The sequence below is a fragment of the Plasmodium vivax genome, chromosome 9, assembly GCF_000002415.2.
Source record: "Plasmodium vivax chromosome 9, whole genome shotgun sequence".
NCBI lineage: Eukaryota > Apicomplexa > Aconoidasida > Haemosporida > Plasmodiidae > Plasmodium > Plasmodium vivax.
Genome location: NC_009914.1, coordinates 1587643 through 1604906, shown reverse-complemented (window position 1 = coordinate 1604906; position 17264 = coordinate 1587643). Strand labels below are relative to the sequence as shown.

The window sequence follows — 17264 nt, the reverse complement described above, 5'->3', positions numbered from 1 at the left end:
TCTCACCGGAAAGGCGCACCCCCTGCTATCGTTACGATACAGCCGTGTGGGTTGCCTATCCGTAGGAGCACATAAATTGGTTCTCCCCCCTTCCTTTCAGGCGCGTCAATCCCGCAGCTTCTCCAGCGCACTCTGCAGCTTCACCAAATGGTCATTATTATCGCAAATCAAGGAGGAGAGCTCCAAAATTTGAGAGTTAATTAAAATTAATTCCTGCCCATACATGCGCATCACCTTGTCCGACAGCCTAGAAGCTTCCTCAACAGCTGCCTCATCGTACCCCTTCAGAGTATCCTTCGATATATCCTGAAAAAGAGCACTGAGAGTTTTATCTTCCAGAGCTTTCCTATGTTCATTATTCACACTGGGCATTTTTAAAATAAAATTTATGGGCACAAATTTCGACAGTTCATTTGACAGCAAACTATGAGCTTGGCTAGCTACATTCTTCACAGTAAAATCAATTTTTTTTTGTGGATTTTTCTGAAGCAGTTTTAGCTGTTCACATACTATTTTGCTGTAGACATTTCTTTCATTCCAAATGGCTATACAGCGATAAAATTTGTTAATCATTTCTACGTTGACTTGTTCATGTAATACACACCTCAGTACTGGGACAACAAAAATTTGTAACCCTCTTTCCGCGATGGAATAATATTTCATCAAATCGTTTTTTAAATTGTTTCTCAATTCTTGTATTAAATGATTATACACATAGAAGATGGCAATTTTGGAGTTTACTAAAACGGATTTGTCCACGAAAACATCCGTCATCACTTGGAACAGCTGCTCCGGAGGATCTATAAAATGTTTTATATAACAGCAGACTCTTTCAATGTCCACTTGCAACGTATTTAATACCCTCAACGATTCGGCTATTTGATTTTTGGGAAATAAATTTCCACTGGAAGTTATTATGTTCTCCTCCTTCACTTCGTTTTTATACACATCCATGACAACGCTGTGATCGCTTGAAATGGACGATTCGATTTCCATCTCCTCCGAGTGGTAATAATTCGAGTCGTTTCTGTAGCGCCTACTGGTCCTACCCTCCTCTTCCAATTCGTCATCCTCCTTCTGTTGTGCATTTCCTGGTGGGGGAAAAAAACTGCTTTGCATTCTACTACTGCTGCTGCTACTTCGTCTCCTGATCCTACTCTCCTCAGCAGCTCTGTAGTCTCTATCACGGCTAGCATTGAAATGCTTATCGTCATTAAGTAGGTATCCGTTTGAGTGGTACCTCCTGTCCGTTTGGGACTCCCCCTCATCCCGGTTCGGTACGCGTGACATGCTCATATTGCCCCCCACGGGGGGTGTCTTCTTCGACTCCTGACTGCCACTACTGTAGAGGCACTTCTTCAAATCGTCCAGTATCATGGCTGTCTTGCTGCTCTGGCTGCTTTTTTTCTGCTGCGCGTCAGGGCTACGTCGGCCGCTGACCCCGCCATCGAACTCGTCGTTAGGAAGCCCACCATCTCTTCCGCGTTCGGTGCCGCCTTTCGTGCCGCCTTTCGTGCCGCCTTTCATGCCACCTTTCGTGCCGCCTTCCATGCCGCCTTTCGTGCCGCCTTCCATGCCGCCTTTCGTGCCGCCTTCCATGCCACCTCCCGCGTCGCCTTCGCCATCCGAATGCTTCACATTAAACGGAATGTTCCGCAGAATGGACAGCTGGTTCAACACGCTCTCGTTACACTCCTTGTTGTGCGACGTGGTGTTCGTTTCGTTGGGACCTTTCTCGTCGTCCGTTTTGGCAGGGGAGAAAAGCAAATTGTGCAGATTCCTATGCAGGTTGCTCAGCTCCTGGTTTATATTGGCCTTTCTAGATTCCCCACTGGCGAGATTGCTTTGATGGTCTCCGCAACTCGCGCCATAATTTTCGTCGTAACTGTGGGCGTAGTTATCGCCCGGGCTGTCCTCGTACGCACGGCTGTTTTTGCGCGCCTGCCGAATGTTGCCGTCATTGCCGTTGGGGTTGTAGCTGCCGTGGTTGTAGTTCCTGCTGTAGCTATCAGCGTACCGGCTGTGCTCCCGCTGACCGTCGCGATCGTTGTGATAGTCCTCTCGCTGGTCATAATGGTTGTCTCGACCATCGTAATGGTTGCCCCGATCGTCGTAATGGTTGCCCCGATCGTCGTAATGGTTGCCCCGATCGTCATAATGGTTACCTCGATCGTCGTAATGGTTGCCCCGATCGTCGTAATGGTTACCTCGATCCTCGTAATAGCCATCTGGATCGCCGTAGTGATTGTCGCGACCATCGTAATAGCCATCTGGATCGCCGTAGTGATTGTCGCCACCATCCCCGTAGTGACCCCCCCTACGGCGGCCGTCTTCCGCATAGTGCGCATCACTGTTGTAATAATCATCCGCGTAGTCGTAATGGTCTTCATTCGGCGGGCGCTCCTCCTCATCAAAGTTGGCATTCACGTTGTGATCGCCACTTCCATAAGCACTAAATTTAGACCCCCTTTCTCCACCATTTCTTACGTACTTCTTGTGATAACGAGCATGATTGTTTTTCATTCCACCCGGGACGTTCGCCTTTTGATTCATCGCCCCCCTCTTATATGGGGGTGGCATGTACTGGCTATTTCGGTGGCCCCACTTGTCTAGCACTTTATTTTTCACTTCATAGTTACTGCTTCTCTTAAAATTGGACGAAGCGGAAGTGTAAGTGGGCCTTTCCGAATTGAACTCGTCTCCCTGCTGCATGTTACTATGCATTTGTTCGCTACGCCGCTTTTCGTGGTGGTACGGCTTGTTGTTAAACCCTCCAGCTGCTGCTACTCCTGCTGCTGCTGCTGCTCCCTCGTCATGTTTGCCATACCTCCTGCTTTTCCCCCTACCGTAGCTGTCCTCGTTCGGAAACTTCTCACTTCTTTTTTTCCCCTTATCGTTGTTCCAAATTTTTTTCTCATATTTCATTTTATACGTTCGGCGCCTTTACCAGTATAGTGTGTGTGACAGTGAAAGTGGCGGAGGGGAATCCCTACAGGTGGCACATACAGGGTGTGCTTCGGGATAGTGTAATTTACATTCACGCGAGGGCGCGTCACGTGGGGATTTCCCTGCACTAAATTTACCTGTAAAGTTCACCTGCACAAAATTCACCCCGTAAAGTCCACCTGCTCAAAGACCACCCTCGTACCGTTCACCCCCAATTTTTACACGCGAAAGGCTTGCCCGCAAGGAGCTTACACGTGAAGTACAAACTCTCAGATGCTATGAGGCGAATGCAGAGTTACCCATCCTCAGCAAATAAGCCTTACATAAATTTTTTTCCTTCTCACAAAAAAAAATTAAATCATCATGTAGTGAAATAAATCCACGCCCATTTGTTTTGCGTCAAACTAGTCATCCGCTAAAATGTAAAAAAAAAAAAAAAAAAACGCACTGCATATCATCATAAAAGCTTAAACCCCATGCGTTCTCTGTTATTTCCTGAGAGTGCACCAGAGATGTACAAATTACATTATATGTATACATATAATGCTGCGATTATTACCACATATTTGAGAAAAAATATTTTTTTTTTCTGGCACATGGTGGAGGGAGGTGAATGTTATACGATTGCTTGTTATAATGAGCATTCGTATGTTCGGATTCGCTTACGCTTTTTTTTTTTTTTTTTTACGCCTTTCGAAATGGGGGTTGCTCTTTCCCTATCTACATTTTGTTGCGTTAATGGGGATTGCTTTGCTATTTGCTTAGCTCCTTGTTGCGCGGTTCGATATGCTCTTCCTTCCCCTTTTCTTGTTCGCGCAAGCCGTTTTTACGCGCCACCGTTGGCACTACATAAAAAATATATGCATAAAATGTATATATGCAAATTATGCTCATGTGCGTACATTTCACAGGCGCATTTTTTGAACGTTATTTTTTGTATACACGTGCGCGCGTTGTGTTGAAGTTCACGCGGGCGTAACGCGGTGTTCGCGTTTTACAGCTTCGCCGTTTGCCTACTCGCCTTCAAGTGTGCTTCCACGATTGCACAATAGCACAATTGCACAACTGCATAACAGCATAACGGCGTAGTCGCGAGCGCGCACCTGGCACCATACATCTCGATGTATATTACGCCGCAGGTTACCCCACCTGGCGATGTAAAAAAATATTTGCGTGTACTTTTTGTGCAGCTCGCCTGAAAGCCTAGCACATGTACATAAAATTAAAAAAATTCACCACTGCCCTACAATAGCCTACCTGCTTCGTATGAGAAAACACGCGAACCAATCAGAAAACGGACTGGCCTTGGAGGGGCAGGCAAAGCGCATAACGCATCGTGGAAGGCGAACTGAACTACGCGCAATGGTGAACGAACGAGGTGACAAAAAAAATGCACCGTGAAAATTTTCAGCAAAAAATATGTGAGCCCTTAAAAATAAGCGCGCGGTCAGAAGTATATATAGAAGAAAGGCGCATATCCATTTTTCGCGTTTATATTTTTGCGCGGCCGTTTTATGAATATATATGTATTTGCGTGGGTAAACAAAATATATCTATCCACATATTGTAATATACGTATACGCGCTTATATTGCGAATATTTGCGCTTATTGTTGTGGATGTTTTTCTTCTTCCATTTTATCGTTTGCCATGTTCTTTTTTTTTTATTTTTTTCAATCATTTTATACTTGCTCAATAGAGAAAAAAAAAAAAAAAGGCTCTTCAGGAGACCCCCCCCACGCGCGTTTTTTTCTTTTCCCCCCTTTTTTTCAAATTTTAGAGAGTGTTTTTTTTTTTAGTGAAGCACGACGGGGGATAGAGTAACCCCAAACGAAGTCGCTGAACGATCCTGCATCAGTTTACAATGGGTATACTAAAATATCTACTCATATTTATGGCTATTTATGGCTGTTTTTATGGTTATTAATGACCATGTAATAACCATTTATAACTATTACAACTGTTTATAGCTGCTATAACATGTCACGTGAATTCCATTTCGAGCGTTCCAGAGCGTTGCATAACCGCGCGTACAGCTTGTGCACGCGCACGGGAGCACGTAAACACCTACGCACGCAAGTTCGTAAGCATGCACGTGTTCGTGTACACCTACAGGCAAACTGGCACAGGCCATGCATGGAGCTAAACGCCTTCCCATATATGTTCATACACCCACTTACGTGCAGCCCCGCCTAGGCGTCGCTTCCCCCGAGGGAGCGCCCGCCGCGAGAGCCACACAATAATGCATATACATATACATACGCACATACATGCACTACTTTCCATTTGCCGCTTTCCCTGCGCGCACGTACCAACTGCACAGGGCTGCGACCCGCCCATGCCCAGCTACGCGTTTTTAAGAACCCCCGCAACTGGGTACGTATGCACGAAGCGCCAAGCGCCATTTTAACATATCAAGACAGACGCGCTACGCTCCTGTGTGGCGTTTCCAACAGGGGTGCATATTTCACGGCCGTCCGCAAACGTATGGGTGGGAGTGCCCACAGTGGAATGGAAAAATTGTTAGAATAAATTGGCTAAGCATTTTCCCGCCCACAAGGGCAAGGCAAATTTTAAATTGTTTTAAAAGTTAACGGCCCTGTAACGAGTAATTGCCACCCTTTTTTTTTTTTTTAGTACATATCATTACATGGTGCATATTTTTATGTGTATACATTTTACCGCGTGAGAGTTTACTCCTCAACAGGAGGGCACCGCATGGACGTTTCAATTTGAAGTCACCTTGCGCGCACAACCGATTTGCCAAACGTGCATGCAATGCTGGCGGACGTCTAAGTGCCACTGTGAAATGAGTGAATGTGCAACATAGTGTATATGTATGCACATATATACACGCTCGCATGAGTGTAGATAAGGATAAGTTTGACCCTTTCCCTCACGCACCATGAGCTTTTTTTTTAAAACATTGCTCCCCAGTTAGATGCCCAAATGACCAGGCAATGTCAAACGCCACCACGTAGTTACCCCTGTACTGTATAATATTTTCTCTGCATGCGCTTTGTACTCGCTCAGCACCGCTAACCTTGCATGTTTTTTTTTTTTTTTTTTTTACCTCCTATTTTCAACGCTTTTTTTTTTTTTCAGCGAACATTTTTCCTCCCTTTTTTTGTTGTATTGATCTGGCAAAAATAATGAGCATTACCCCCTTTTTTTTGCTGGTCCGTGCCCACCCTTTCACTTTTGCGTTGTAATGTTAAAGGAGAAAAATGTGCGTTTTTATTCATGCGAACAAATGCTTTCAATGATTTTCCCCGCTTACAAAAGTATGTCTAGGTCAATGCAACTTTGTGTACGCACATGTGATGCTCCAACTCGAATTTAAATAGGCGAGCTGGGAAACGGCCGCTTATGTGTGCATGCGTGCGTGAACGAATGTACATGTACTTCTGTATGCGCAGCACGTGTATGTATCCCTCCCCCGCCCGCTGCTCCTAACGAATGAGCGAAATTCACAAATCGTTATTTTTTTTTTTTTTTTTTTTTTTGCAAACCGAATGTCGCTGCATGCATACATCTCAGTAGTCGAAAGGGACATTTAACAAATAGATTACATTCATTTTTATGCCTTGTATTCCCCCTCCCCCTGCGCCCGTATGTAACCGTTTGACCCAATTGATGCGAACCACCGGGAGGGGGGTACCAAGTTCATATGCACTACATGCATACCCAACGCGAACATTGCGTGGAGTGTTAAAAAATTTGATCACTTATACATCTCCTGTGCTATCTTTTTTTACATGAAAATTTGTGAATGATTAAATGTGCATACTTTTGAAAGAGGTCTCCACCGTGAGACGCGCGCGTGCCGGAGTGTGTATGCGAAGGTGCATGTGCACGTGTACGTACACCAAAAAATATACACTTACGGTTGCACTTTTACATTTACATTTATTTATGTGCACGTGCGTACTCTCACGCAGAGACTCCAACGTGCGCCCTATGTACATGCCTGAGCACAGGAACTGTGTAACCCCCCGAATGCGCATGCGCACTGACAGTTTCAACATTTCAATGATAACCTTTCGTTGTCCGCAGGATTCATTCGAATCAGATCGGAAAAAGTTGCACGAAAGAATTGCGCCTACCGCAATTGCTATTTTTACGTAACTTTTGATACCTCTTGTTGTGTTTTGCCCCAGTGGTCGCACCGCATTGTTTTTTTATATTTTTTTTTTTTTTTCTTTTTACTTCTCCTTTGTATGCACAGTGAGAGGGAGGCGTAGAAAAGACTGACAAAATATTCACTGCTTTCCTGTGCATGAACGTATGCCCGTATGTGTACCTTCACGCCGACGTACGTGTGTATCGTTTGCCTTTTAACTTTGGCCTGACTGACCCCCATCCTCCCCAACGTTAAAGGAGAAAAAAAAAAAAAAAAAAAGAAGAAAATCTTGAGCATATATATATGCCAAAGTTGGAAGGATTTTTTTTTTTTTTTTTTTTTTTTTAACCCTGAAGAGAGATAACACGTAAAAATATGCGTACATGTACTTCTGTATACATGCATGTACGCGATCAGTTTTACGCTTTCATATTTTGCACTCACCCAGTGAAACCCACCTGTCGACTCGACCTATTTACATTGATTCGCGCTTCTGCTTGCTCCTAGATATACACACACACGCGAGTAAAACAGTGTTCAACGCGCTTTAAAAAAAAAGGACCTTTTATTTTGAACCCAAAGGTCCGGCAGCCGAAACGATTGGAGCTGCATTCCTCTGCCTGAATATATATATATAAACCAATTGCATCAATCTTTTTACCTGCCGCGTGTAATACATTGAACTAGAAAATTGTTTTATTTGTCAAGGGGGAGAGATAGAGAGAGAAAACACAGAAAAAAAAAAAAAAAAAGAAAAAGAAAAAAAGGAAGAAAGAGAGAGAAAGAAATAAAGTAAGAAACTTACACAGAATTACATTCATTTTACACGTTACACAGATAAGATTCATTTCGTTATTTTTTTTTTACCGGTAACATTCATTCACTGACACTTTTCTTTTTTCTTTTTTGCTCAAATTTTTTATTCATTTTGCTCAATTTTTATTTTTTTTTTGTACTAATTTTAAAATGCGTCATGAGAATCTTTTAACTTTTCACCTCCAAGAATATGTGCGTGTGTGATTGTAGGTATGTGTACATGCGTTGTTCGCCTTTACGTTGACGTGCGTGGGGACATACGGCAAACGGCAAGCGTATGTTCGCGCTCCCGTGCTGGCATATCTGCATGTGCATGCATATGTGTGAGTGTACCAGCGCATGTGAGTGTACCAGCGCATGTGAGTGTACCTGCGCATGTGAGTGTACCTGCGCACGTGAGTGTACCTGCGCACGTGAGTGTACCAGCGCACATTTGTGTACCTGCGTACTTAGGTACCTCTGCGTATGTGAGTGCCACTGCATATACACACCTACGCTAAACGCACAAGGTGGCCGCGCCCGCACGCGCACGCCCCTGTGACGAGCCCCTCCACTCCGACGTGCTCAACGGCACACCACAGCAACACTGCTACAACGCTGCTGAAGCGCTACTAAAAGGTTACTAAAAGGTTACTAAAAGGTTGCCAAAACGCCGCTTCACCCCCCGCGCGCACGACAGAATGGCGATAAAGAAAGGCAGAGGGGCGTCCACGAAACCGAAGAAGAGAAACAAGCTAAGGAACATCATCGACGATGACTACAGCTCGGAGCTAAGCATAACGGCAGTCGGGGAACCCGACTACAACGAAGTGTTTGAGGTGGAAAAAATCGTCATGGCGAGGTACAAATTAAACATAAAGAGAAAAAAAAATAGGAAGGAAGAAAGTCTCGACAATTTTGAATTCTTTATAAAATGGAAAAACTACGATAGTGATGATAACACGTGGGAACCATTCGAAAATTTAAGCTCAACATTGAAAGGCCAAGCGAGAAAAGCAGCACTGAAGTTGACAGAAGAATTAGGAATTGTAAATAGCAATGGAGCCAGTGCGATTTCCAGCATTGGCAGTACTGCAGGTGTCTCCACAGGGGTGGTAGGAAACTCGGGAAACAATACAAATGCATTAAGCGCAATGAGCGGCATGGTCCCATTGAGTGGTATGGGTCCCATGAGTGGCATGGGTCCCATGAGCAGTATGGTCCCTATGAGTGGCATGGGCCCAATGAGTAGTATGGGCCCAATGGGGAGCATGGTCCCAATGGGCAGTATGGTCCCAATGAGCGGCATGAACGGAATCGGTGTAAACAACACAAGCAAAAGGAAAAAGGGAATGATCAACTCGATGAAAAACGAAATGATGGAAAAAAATCGAACAGGACTTCCAGATGAAGAAGAGGAAGAGGACGAAGGAGTACGGGGGCCAAAAATTTTAGCAAACGAAATGGATTCCTCAAATAATCATCCCAATAGTTGCTTCCCCAGAAATATGATGGAGGATGATGAAGACGATGAAGAGGAAGACGATGACGATTTCATAAAAAATGATACCCTCTTTAAAAATATGAGCATGAACATGAATCTGAGCAGCGCTATCAATGAGCATTACGAGAAAAACGACGCACCATTTGGTCATCGGAAAAAATTGGGAAACATCAAAAGCATCCTCTGTATATCCAACCGAATTAACAACATCGGGATTTCAAATAAAAATGAAAAAATAGCTAACCACGCAAAAAATAAAATATTGGAACGCCTTGACAAAAATTATTACATGAGACAGAAAAATAAATTTAACACCATTTTGCAGAATAATAAAAATCTCTTGGACCATTTTATCAACAGCAGAAATCAGGAGCTGAGCAATGAAACGGGCAAAAGTGCCAGGAGCAGCGATTTGAACATCTTTGATCATTTCGAAAGTAATTATGACGAGGACAAGAGCGACCTGCATCACTATCCGTACCTCTCCCACAGCCACAGTCACAGCCGCAATCGAAATAGGAGCCACAGCCACGGTCGCAACCACGGCCAAATGGGCAGTCAAATGAGCAGCCAGATGAGCAGCCAAATGGGCAGTCAAATGCACAGCCAAATGCACAGCCAAATGCACAGCCAAATGCACAGCCAAATGAGCAGCCAAATGAGCGGCCAACTGCACAACCAACTGCACAATCAACTGCACAACCAACTGCACAACCAACTGCACAACCGGGTGCACGCCCACAGCCGCCACCACACACACGCATACGACGACCCAAGCAACTTGCCAGCGGAGAGTTATAAGAAGCAGAACGGAATGAGCTTTTCGAAAAATGTGACCAATGATGATACTTACCTGTACTGGAAAGTCAGGGACAAGAGAAAGTATGAGTCCCTCAACATGGGCTACAGCAACAACTGTGCGGGTGCCAGCAGCAGAATGGGCAACGGGGATGTGCCCTTCGGATTCGAAAGCAAAGGTTTGAAGAAGTTGAATCGGAGCAGTAACAATGGCAGCAGTACGCACGGCAGTAGTAACCATGGGGGAAGCAACCATGGCAGTAGTAACCGTGGGGGAAGCAACCATGGCAGTAGTAACCGTGGGGGAAGCAACCACGGCGGCAGCAACCATGGCGGCAGCAATCACGGCGGCAGCATCCACGGCGGCAGCATCCACGGCAGTAGCAATCATGGAAGTAGCAACCACGGCAGTAGCAACCACGGAGGAAGCAACAACGACGGAAGCAACCACGGCAGTAGCAACCACGGCAGTAGCAACAACGATGGAAGTAACAATGACGCCACCAACAACAGTAGCGGAAACAACAACGGTAGCGGTAACAGTAACAGTAATAGTAATGGCGGCGCGAACAGCAACGTGGCTGACCACGGAGATAACGGGGACCACACATATGAGGATGAATTTTTACCCAAAAGAAGGTGCAATTCGTCGAGCTCATCCGAACGAATCTACATGACGGAGGAAGTGTTTGATCAGTTTGGCGGGAAAGCCACTTTTGAAAAATGCAAAAAAAAGGGGGAGGTAGACGAACAGCAACCATTCAGCAGTAGCAACAAGGCGAGAAAGAGTTATCCCAAAATTGTTGCATCATCAGATGGAAGGAGTAATAAAAAGGACGCATTCTACATGAACGAATTTTATGGGAAGCAAAACAACCAGCAGTACATCATAGTGAAGAACGAGTTGATGGATGAAGAGAACATGAGTCCCAAGGAGAAAAGAAAATTTGTCTCTTCCCATTTGAGCATCGCCAAAGGGGTGGAGAGCGAGAAGGTTAGCAACAGCAGTCGCAGCAGCAGCAGTTGCCTGAACAACGGCAGCGCAGCCGGTGCCGCTGCGCCCCACTACAGCAGCAGTCACGTGAAGAAGAAGAAGATAAGCGAGAGCGTAAAGATCGACCACCGGGAGAAGTACGTCAACCATGTGGGTAGCGCTAACGTCGGTGGAAACGTCAGCGGGAACGTCGGTGGAAACGTCAGCGGGAACGTCGGTGGAAACGTCAGCGGAAACGTGAGTGCAAACCTCAGCGCAAACGTGAGCGGAAACAACTGCCTGAACAAGCTCAACGTCGGGGAGAACAACAACATCATCGACAACAACAACAACAACAACAACAACAGCAACAACAACAGCAACAACAACAACAACAACAACAGCAACAACAACAGCAATCACAACAACCACAACAACAACAACCACAACAACAGCAATCACAACAACAACAACAACAACAACAACAACAACAACAACACGTGCATTATAAACCACAACAACACGAACTACATCACCATCAACAACCACAACAAGAAACCGCTGTACAAAAATAAATCGCCGTCGAAATTGTCATCAGGAAATATTTTAAAAAAAAAAGTGAGCACCTTTAAAAAGAGCTTGAAGAAGTTTTCCAAAAATGGAACCACCACACATGTGCACACCTTAAACATACATAGGCTGAATGGAATGAATGGAGTGAGTGAGAAGAAGGGGACCTACAGAGACTATGAGCACACGTCCAACTCGAGCGAAATTACCTATAGGAAGAAGTATGCAACGGATAATATGAATTTTTACACAGATGAGAGAATGCACTTTGAAGACCATGGGGAGAAGAAGGCCAAGACCTGCTTCATGCAAGAGAATGAAGATGCTCATCTGAGTGCCGAGTACGTGGATGTGATAGACAGGAGCAAGGGGGCACCAGTTAGTAGCGGTGCAAATATGGGTGGAAGTAGCGTTCGAAGCGGAAGTAACAGCCTTAGCGGGGGAAATACTTCTAGCGGGTGTAACAACCAGGGAAGGTGCCGTAACAGCGCGGAGGAACACACTTTCGAGGGAAGCGAGCCGTACCTCTCCAACGGACTACACAACGTGAACTCCCTCTACGAAATGTACATGAATGATCGAAGCGACAGAATGGGTAGCATACCAGAGGAGGGCAAAGGGCAAGAAAACGACTGCCACTACAAGCAGGAAGAGGACAAAAACGAAAAAGGGTACCCAAAAAGTAAAATCAACTTTTTGCCAGAAAAGGGGTACCAAAAGGAAAACACGGCGGATAGCCTAGGCAGAAAGAGCGCCATCAACTTCATGCAAGATGACGTAAACAAAGAAACGCAAAACAACGCAAGTGGAAATGCCATTCCTAGGCTCCTATTTAACAGCTCAGAAAATTACACGTCAGATGAGATCCTCAATACGAATAACACCGAATATGAAGAGAATGAAGAGGAATCGCTTAACAATAGAAACTACCCAAGGAAAGAAAAAAACGTGGCAACGAATTGCTACGAAAGAGGGGCAGATGATAAGCTGAAGGATGGTAGCAGTAGCCAAGTGGCTAGTGGTGCCAACCTGGAGAGTAAAAAGAGTCTGCATAAGAGTCACCCCCAAATGTATGCATTGGCGGAGGAAAAATATGCTCTCAACCAGTTTGCCCCGCAAGATATGAAATACTTTGACGAGGTGCACAACGACGAGAGGGGCAATGGCAATGAGGCGATTAGCTCCGGAGAGTATGCCGATGGGTCAGTCGTGGGGAAGAGCGGCAAAAGCGATGTGAGGAGCATGGCCAACATAAAAGACGAAGACGATGAGGAGGAAGCAGAAGAGGAAGAAGACGAAGAAGAAATACTCGAATACGTCCGAAACGTTTTCAACAAAAACGGGTCCTGTGCTAGCCGAAGCGCAAGTGTTAGCGGCAGCGTGCATGACAAAAAGGAGAGTTCAAACGGATACCCCAGAAATGCAGCTCAGAAGGAACAGATGGAAAACGCAGACTCTTTTAAAAAAATTAAACACACCGATTCGGATGCCCCAAACATGAAAGGAGGTGAAGAGGGGAAGAAGAAAAAACCGCAAGGGATTAGCAGCTCGGTCGATGCCACTGACGATGTGAGGCTCAAACTGCAGGAGAGCAAAAACAGCGCGTTGCATACACACGATGAGGAAGTGAAGAATCATCGTAAGGGAAACTACTCCTCGAGTGACACCTCAAACAGGGTGGGCGGCGCGAAAAAAGTGGGTCACTACAAGAAGGGGGATCCGAGGAGGGCGGACCACCACTCAGTTGGCGCCTACGACAGTGGCGGTAGCAATGTGGACGCATCGGGCAGCATTGTCGGGAACGCTATCGGCAGCGTTGTCGGCAGCGTTGTCGGCAGCGCTATCGGTAGCGCTGTCTGTAGCGCTGCTGGTAGCGTTTCCGGAGGCAGCTGCCAAGACGCTGATATGATAATAAACATAAAGGACGTGTTGAGCACGGAAAATGAAAAGTGCGACTACTACATCAGCTTCTTGGAAAACGTCTTGAGCGCGCTGAAGGAGAAGCGGTCATGCCAAGCGGACGAAAACGATTTGATAAACGAACTGAAGCTGAACGTCGCTTCTCACAAAAACATGGAAATTGTGAAGAGGACCCCAAATTTGGCGCACAAGGATTTGCAGCATCTTTCAGAGGATAAACAGATGGCCATAAATAATCATCGAAAAATGAATAGCAAGTGCCCTGACGAGATGGGAAAATTTCCGAAGTACCCAAAGAAGGTCCTTTTTGAGAATACACACCAGGATGTTAACAAGCCCAAGCAGATGCGATTAAAGAATATTCTCTACAGCTGCAACAGTATGGTAGCTGATGGTGTCGGAAGTTGCAACAGTGGCACTATCAGCGGAAGCAACAGCAGCGGCAACTGCAGTAGTGGCAGCTGCCCCCCCTTTAAGGCAAACCACGACGTGCATGCCGAGGAGGCGAACGGGCCGAGTACTCATCATTCCCACTTTGCGAACAAGCCGAACTCGGAGCGAAAAACAAATGGGGAGAAAAAAGTCTTGACATCCCACCTGAGCAAAAAAGGCGAGAAAAAGAAAAAGAAGAAAGAAGTGGATGAGGAGATCGCGTCGAAGGTGAACCCAAGCGGCAAAACGGGGGCGGCCAAAAAGACGGAGGCGCTAAAAGTGGACCATGCGCGGGAGCCCAAGTCGTTACAAGATGTCTCCAATCAAAGCGGCGTTAACCAAAGCGGAAGCGGCCAAAGTGCCAGCGGCGCAGAAGCTGTGGAGCCCAAAGTGAAGTACGCAAAACTGGAAGCGCTGAACATCCCCATTGTCAAAATGAATTACATGGAGAGGTACTTCGAGTACAGCGAGTCCATCGACAAGCTGGCCCTCAACAACATAGACGCTCTCATAAAAAACATGAACGTAATAAATTTCTACAACGGAAAAAATAAAAACAGCATAAATTTTATTAAGGGGAATTTCCAAGTGCACCTGCTGGAATCTTACACCAACATTTTGCTCTACTTTGATATCTTCAACGATTTTAGAAATTATAATTTTATTTTTAAAAATTGCGAGTTTATTAACATTCTGCTGGATTATGTGTGTGACACAAAAACGGAGAGCAGGAATTTCAGCTCAGACACTTCGCTGAACGAATTGGCAAAAAACATTTTGCTGTTTGATGAAATTTTTAAATTGAATAACAAATTAAATGAGTTTTTTAAGGATATCTTTTTGTCTCTAAATGTGAAGCCCAATTTGTTCTTTTTTCCTTCTCCGGATTATTTTGAGCGATTCTACTTGCACTTGAGTGCCAAAACGGAAGCTGCAGAACAGGCGAGCCAAGACGAAAGGGGCATGGAGGCCGGGCAGGAGGAAGAGGCAGATCGAGACACCGCACAGGCGTACCATGATGTGCAGTCAGAGGAAAGCCGCACGCAGGGGAACACCGGCGGTAGCAACGCGTGGGAGGGTTCACCAGCGAACGGTGGGGGGCAGGAGGAAGGTAGCGAAGAGGTGAGCCAAGAAGTTAGTCAAGAAGTCAGCCAAGAAGTCAGCCAAGAAGTCAGCCAAAAAGTCAGCCAAGAAGTCAGCCAAGATGCTAGCCAAGAAGTGAGCAACGAGCCAAGCAACGACGCGGGGGTGGCCGCCGAACGAGCCGCTTCCCCTCCGGAGGAAGAAAACAGCGCAGAGGGAGAAGCACAAATTAGAGAAGTAGAAAACGGAGTGGAGGAAGAAGAGCCGTTCGCACCCCTACCGCACTTGTCCACACCGACCGATGAGCCACTCACCCAGTGGGAGAGTAAAAATGAAAAAGAAGTAGAGGGCGATCACCATTACGATGATAAGGAGCACGCACCAAGTGAAGAAACGCATGGAAGCGACCTAGAAAAGAAGGCAGGAGCAGAGGCTGAAGTGCAGAATGATGACCCATTGGGGGAAAACGAACCAAACGAGGAAGCAAACGTGCCTCCCTATGCAGTTACAACTGACAGTGGATCAAACCAAATGGCTGACGAGACCAATACCGATGAGTTAACCCAGTTAGGCACCCTACAAAGAACGAATACTGGTGTGCACATCGATTCGAACAGTCAGCTGGAATGCATCCCCAACGGTTCCAACAACCAAGTGGATGGTTCCTCTGTTCAGCAGAATAACCTCACTGGGGGAGACGCCGCTACGAAAGAGGTTACAGAAGATCCTCCTAACCAGGACCCTCATTTAGAATCCATTTGGGAAACGCAAAATGAAAGTCATGTTGTGATGAATCAGTCCGATGGCGCACCTCTACTACATGGTGGCAAAGAAGAAGGGGACTTAAATGAGAAGCCACCTTTTCAGATGGCATTAACTGTGGGAGAGACTCCAGAAGGAGGAAAGGAACCCTCGCAAAGTGATGCCCCCAATGAGAAGATCGACGGTGATGTTATTCTTAATGAGGATGAGGGGGATGGAGATAAAGAGAGTAGCACTGTTGTTGCTCCCGCGGAGGGGGGAGAAAATGGTCTAATTGGTGAGTCGGTCGAAAAATCAGTGAACGACCAATTTAATAAGCGAAACTGTAGCAACAGCAGCGCAGCCACGGCCACCACCACCAGCGCCACTGTAAACATCAATGGTAGTGCGCAAAATGTGTGCAAAGATAACACGGATGCGAACCCCTGCCGCAAGAATGACACCGACAGTGACGATTATGAAGATAATAATAACTCGGGGCGAAGCTTCTTCAAGGGGAATGAGCGCGCCAGCCTGGGTAATAACAGCGGCAACTCGCAGAATGCCGGCGGCTGCACTGACGGCTCGAAGAGCGCCCAGGGGAGCGGCAGCAAGGGTGGCAGCAAGAGTGGCAGCAGGAGCGGCAGCGATAATGATAAGCTTGATGAAAGCGATGACATCGGCAGGGACAACGCCACCGGGAACGACCGCGCCAACGACAGCGGCAATGACGCAGCCCTGTTCAAACAGAATGACGACATCATGAATGCTGATGACAGCCAGAGCGACATCCCCCTCATTTCTCTTCTCAAAACGTGAGCCTTTGCGGTAGTTCTTCCAAGAAAAGGGCAAAAAAAACGGGTACGCCTCGTCGTGTCAAAGCGAAAATGTAACAAAGATGCACAGAGCAGCTCACTTCGGACGCATACACAACAGTCAGCATGGTTATAACTCCCCAGTTATCGCAGCGCAGTGCGTGTAGATGTAAACATTTGCTTTTAAGTATGTGCACACGCGTTACCTCCCTTTTAACGATTGCAGATTGCAAGCGGAATCGGCTGTGAGGCTGCCCCACGTTTTGCACGCAACAGGTGGTAGCGCATATTTGGAAGACGCGACACCATTTTGTGCAGGCCCAACGGGAAAGTGAAAGAATGGAAGTTGGAAAGAAGTGGTTTACTCTCCCAGTGTGACATACCGCCAAACGGGTTAGCAGTTAATTATTATAACGCTTTCCTTACCGTCATATTTTTCCCCCCATACAAGACGCCATTTTATTTAGCTTCCCCTTTTTTGTCGTTTTGTCTGCACATATAATCCTTCGAGAGAGGCATATCCGTGCCAATTTCGTTAAGCAAACAGAAACATTAAGAGAATAAA

At 46.1% G+C, this 17264-nt stretch overlaps 2 protein-coding genes across 2 annotated transcripts; one reads left to right on the top strand and one right to left on the bottom strand.

Annotated features, from left to right (window-relative positions):
* Nucleotides 1–105: 105 nt before the first annotated feature.
* PVX_092635 (hypothetical protein, conserved) lies at nt 106–2925 on the bottom strand (the record flags this gene model as incomplete). The annotated part of the gene is made up of 1 exon (XM_001615469.1): nt 106–2925. One exon carries the CDS (start codon nt 2923–2925, stop codon nt 106–108), a length of 2820 nt encoding a protein of 939 aa, XP_001615519.1.
* Nucleotides 2926–8564: 5639 nt separating this feature from the next.
* Nucleotides 8565–16703, top strand: PVX_092630 (hypothetical protein, conserved; the record flags this gene model as incomplete). Its single annotated transcript, XM_001615468.1, has 1 exon — nt 8565–16703. The coding sequence occupies one exon, from the start codon at nt 8565–8567 to the stop codon at nt 16701–16703; it is 8139 nt and encodes a 2712-aa protein (XP_001615518.1).
* Between the last annotated feature and the right edge of the window lie 561 nt (nt 16704–17264).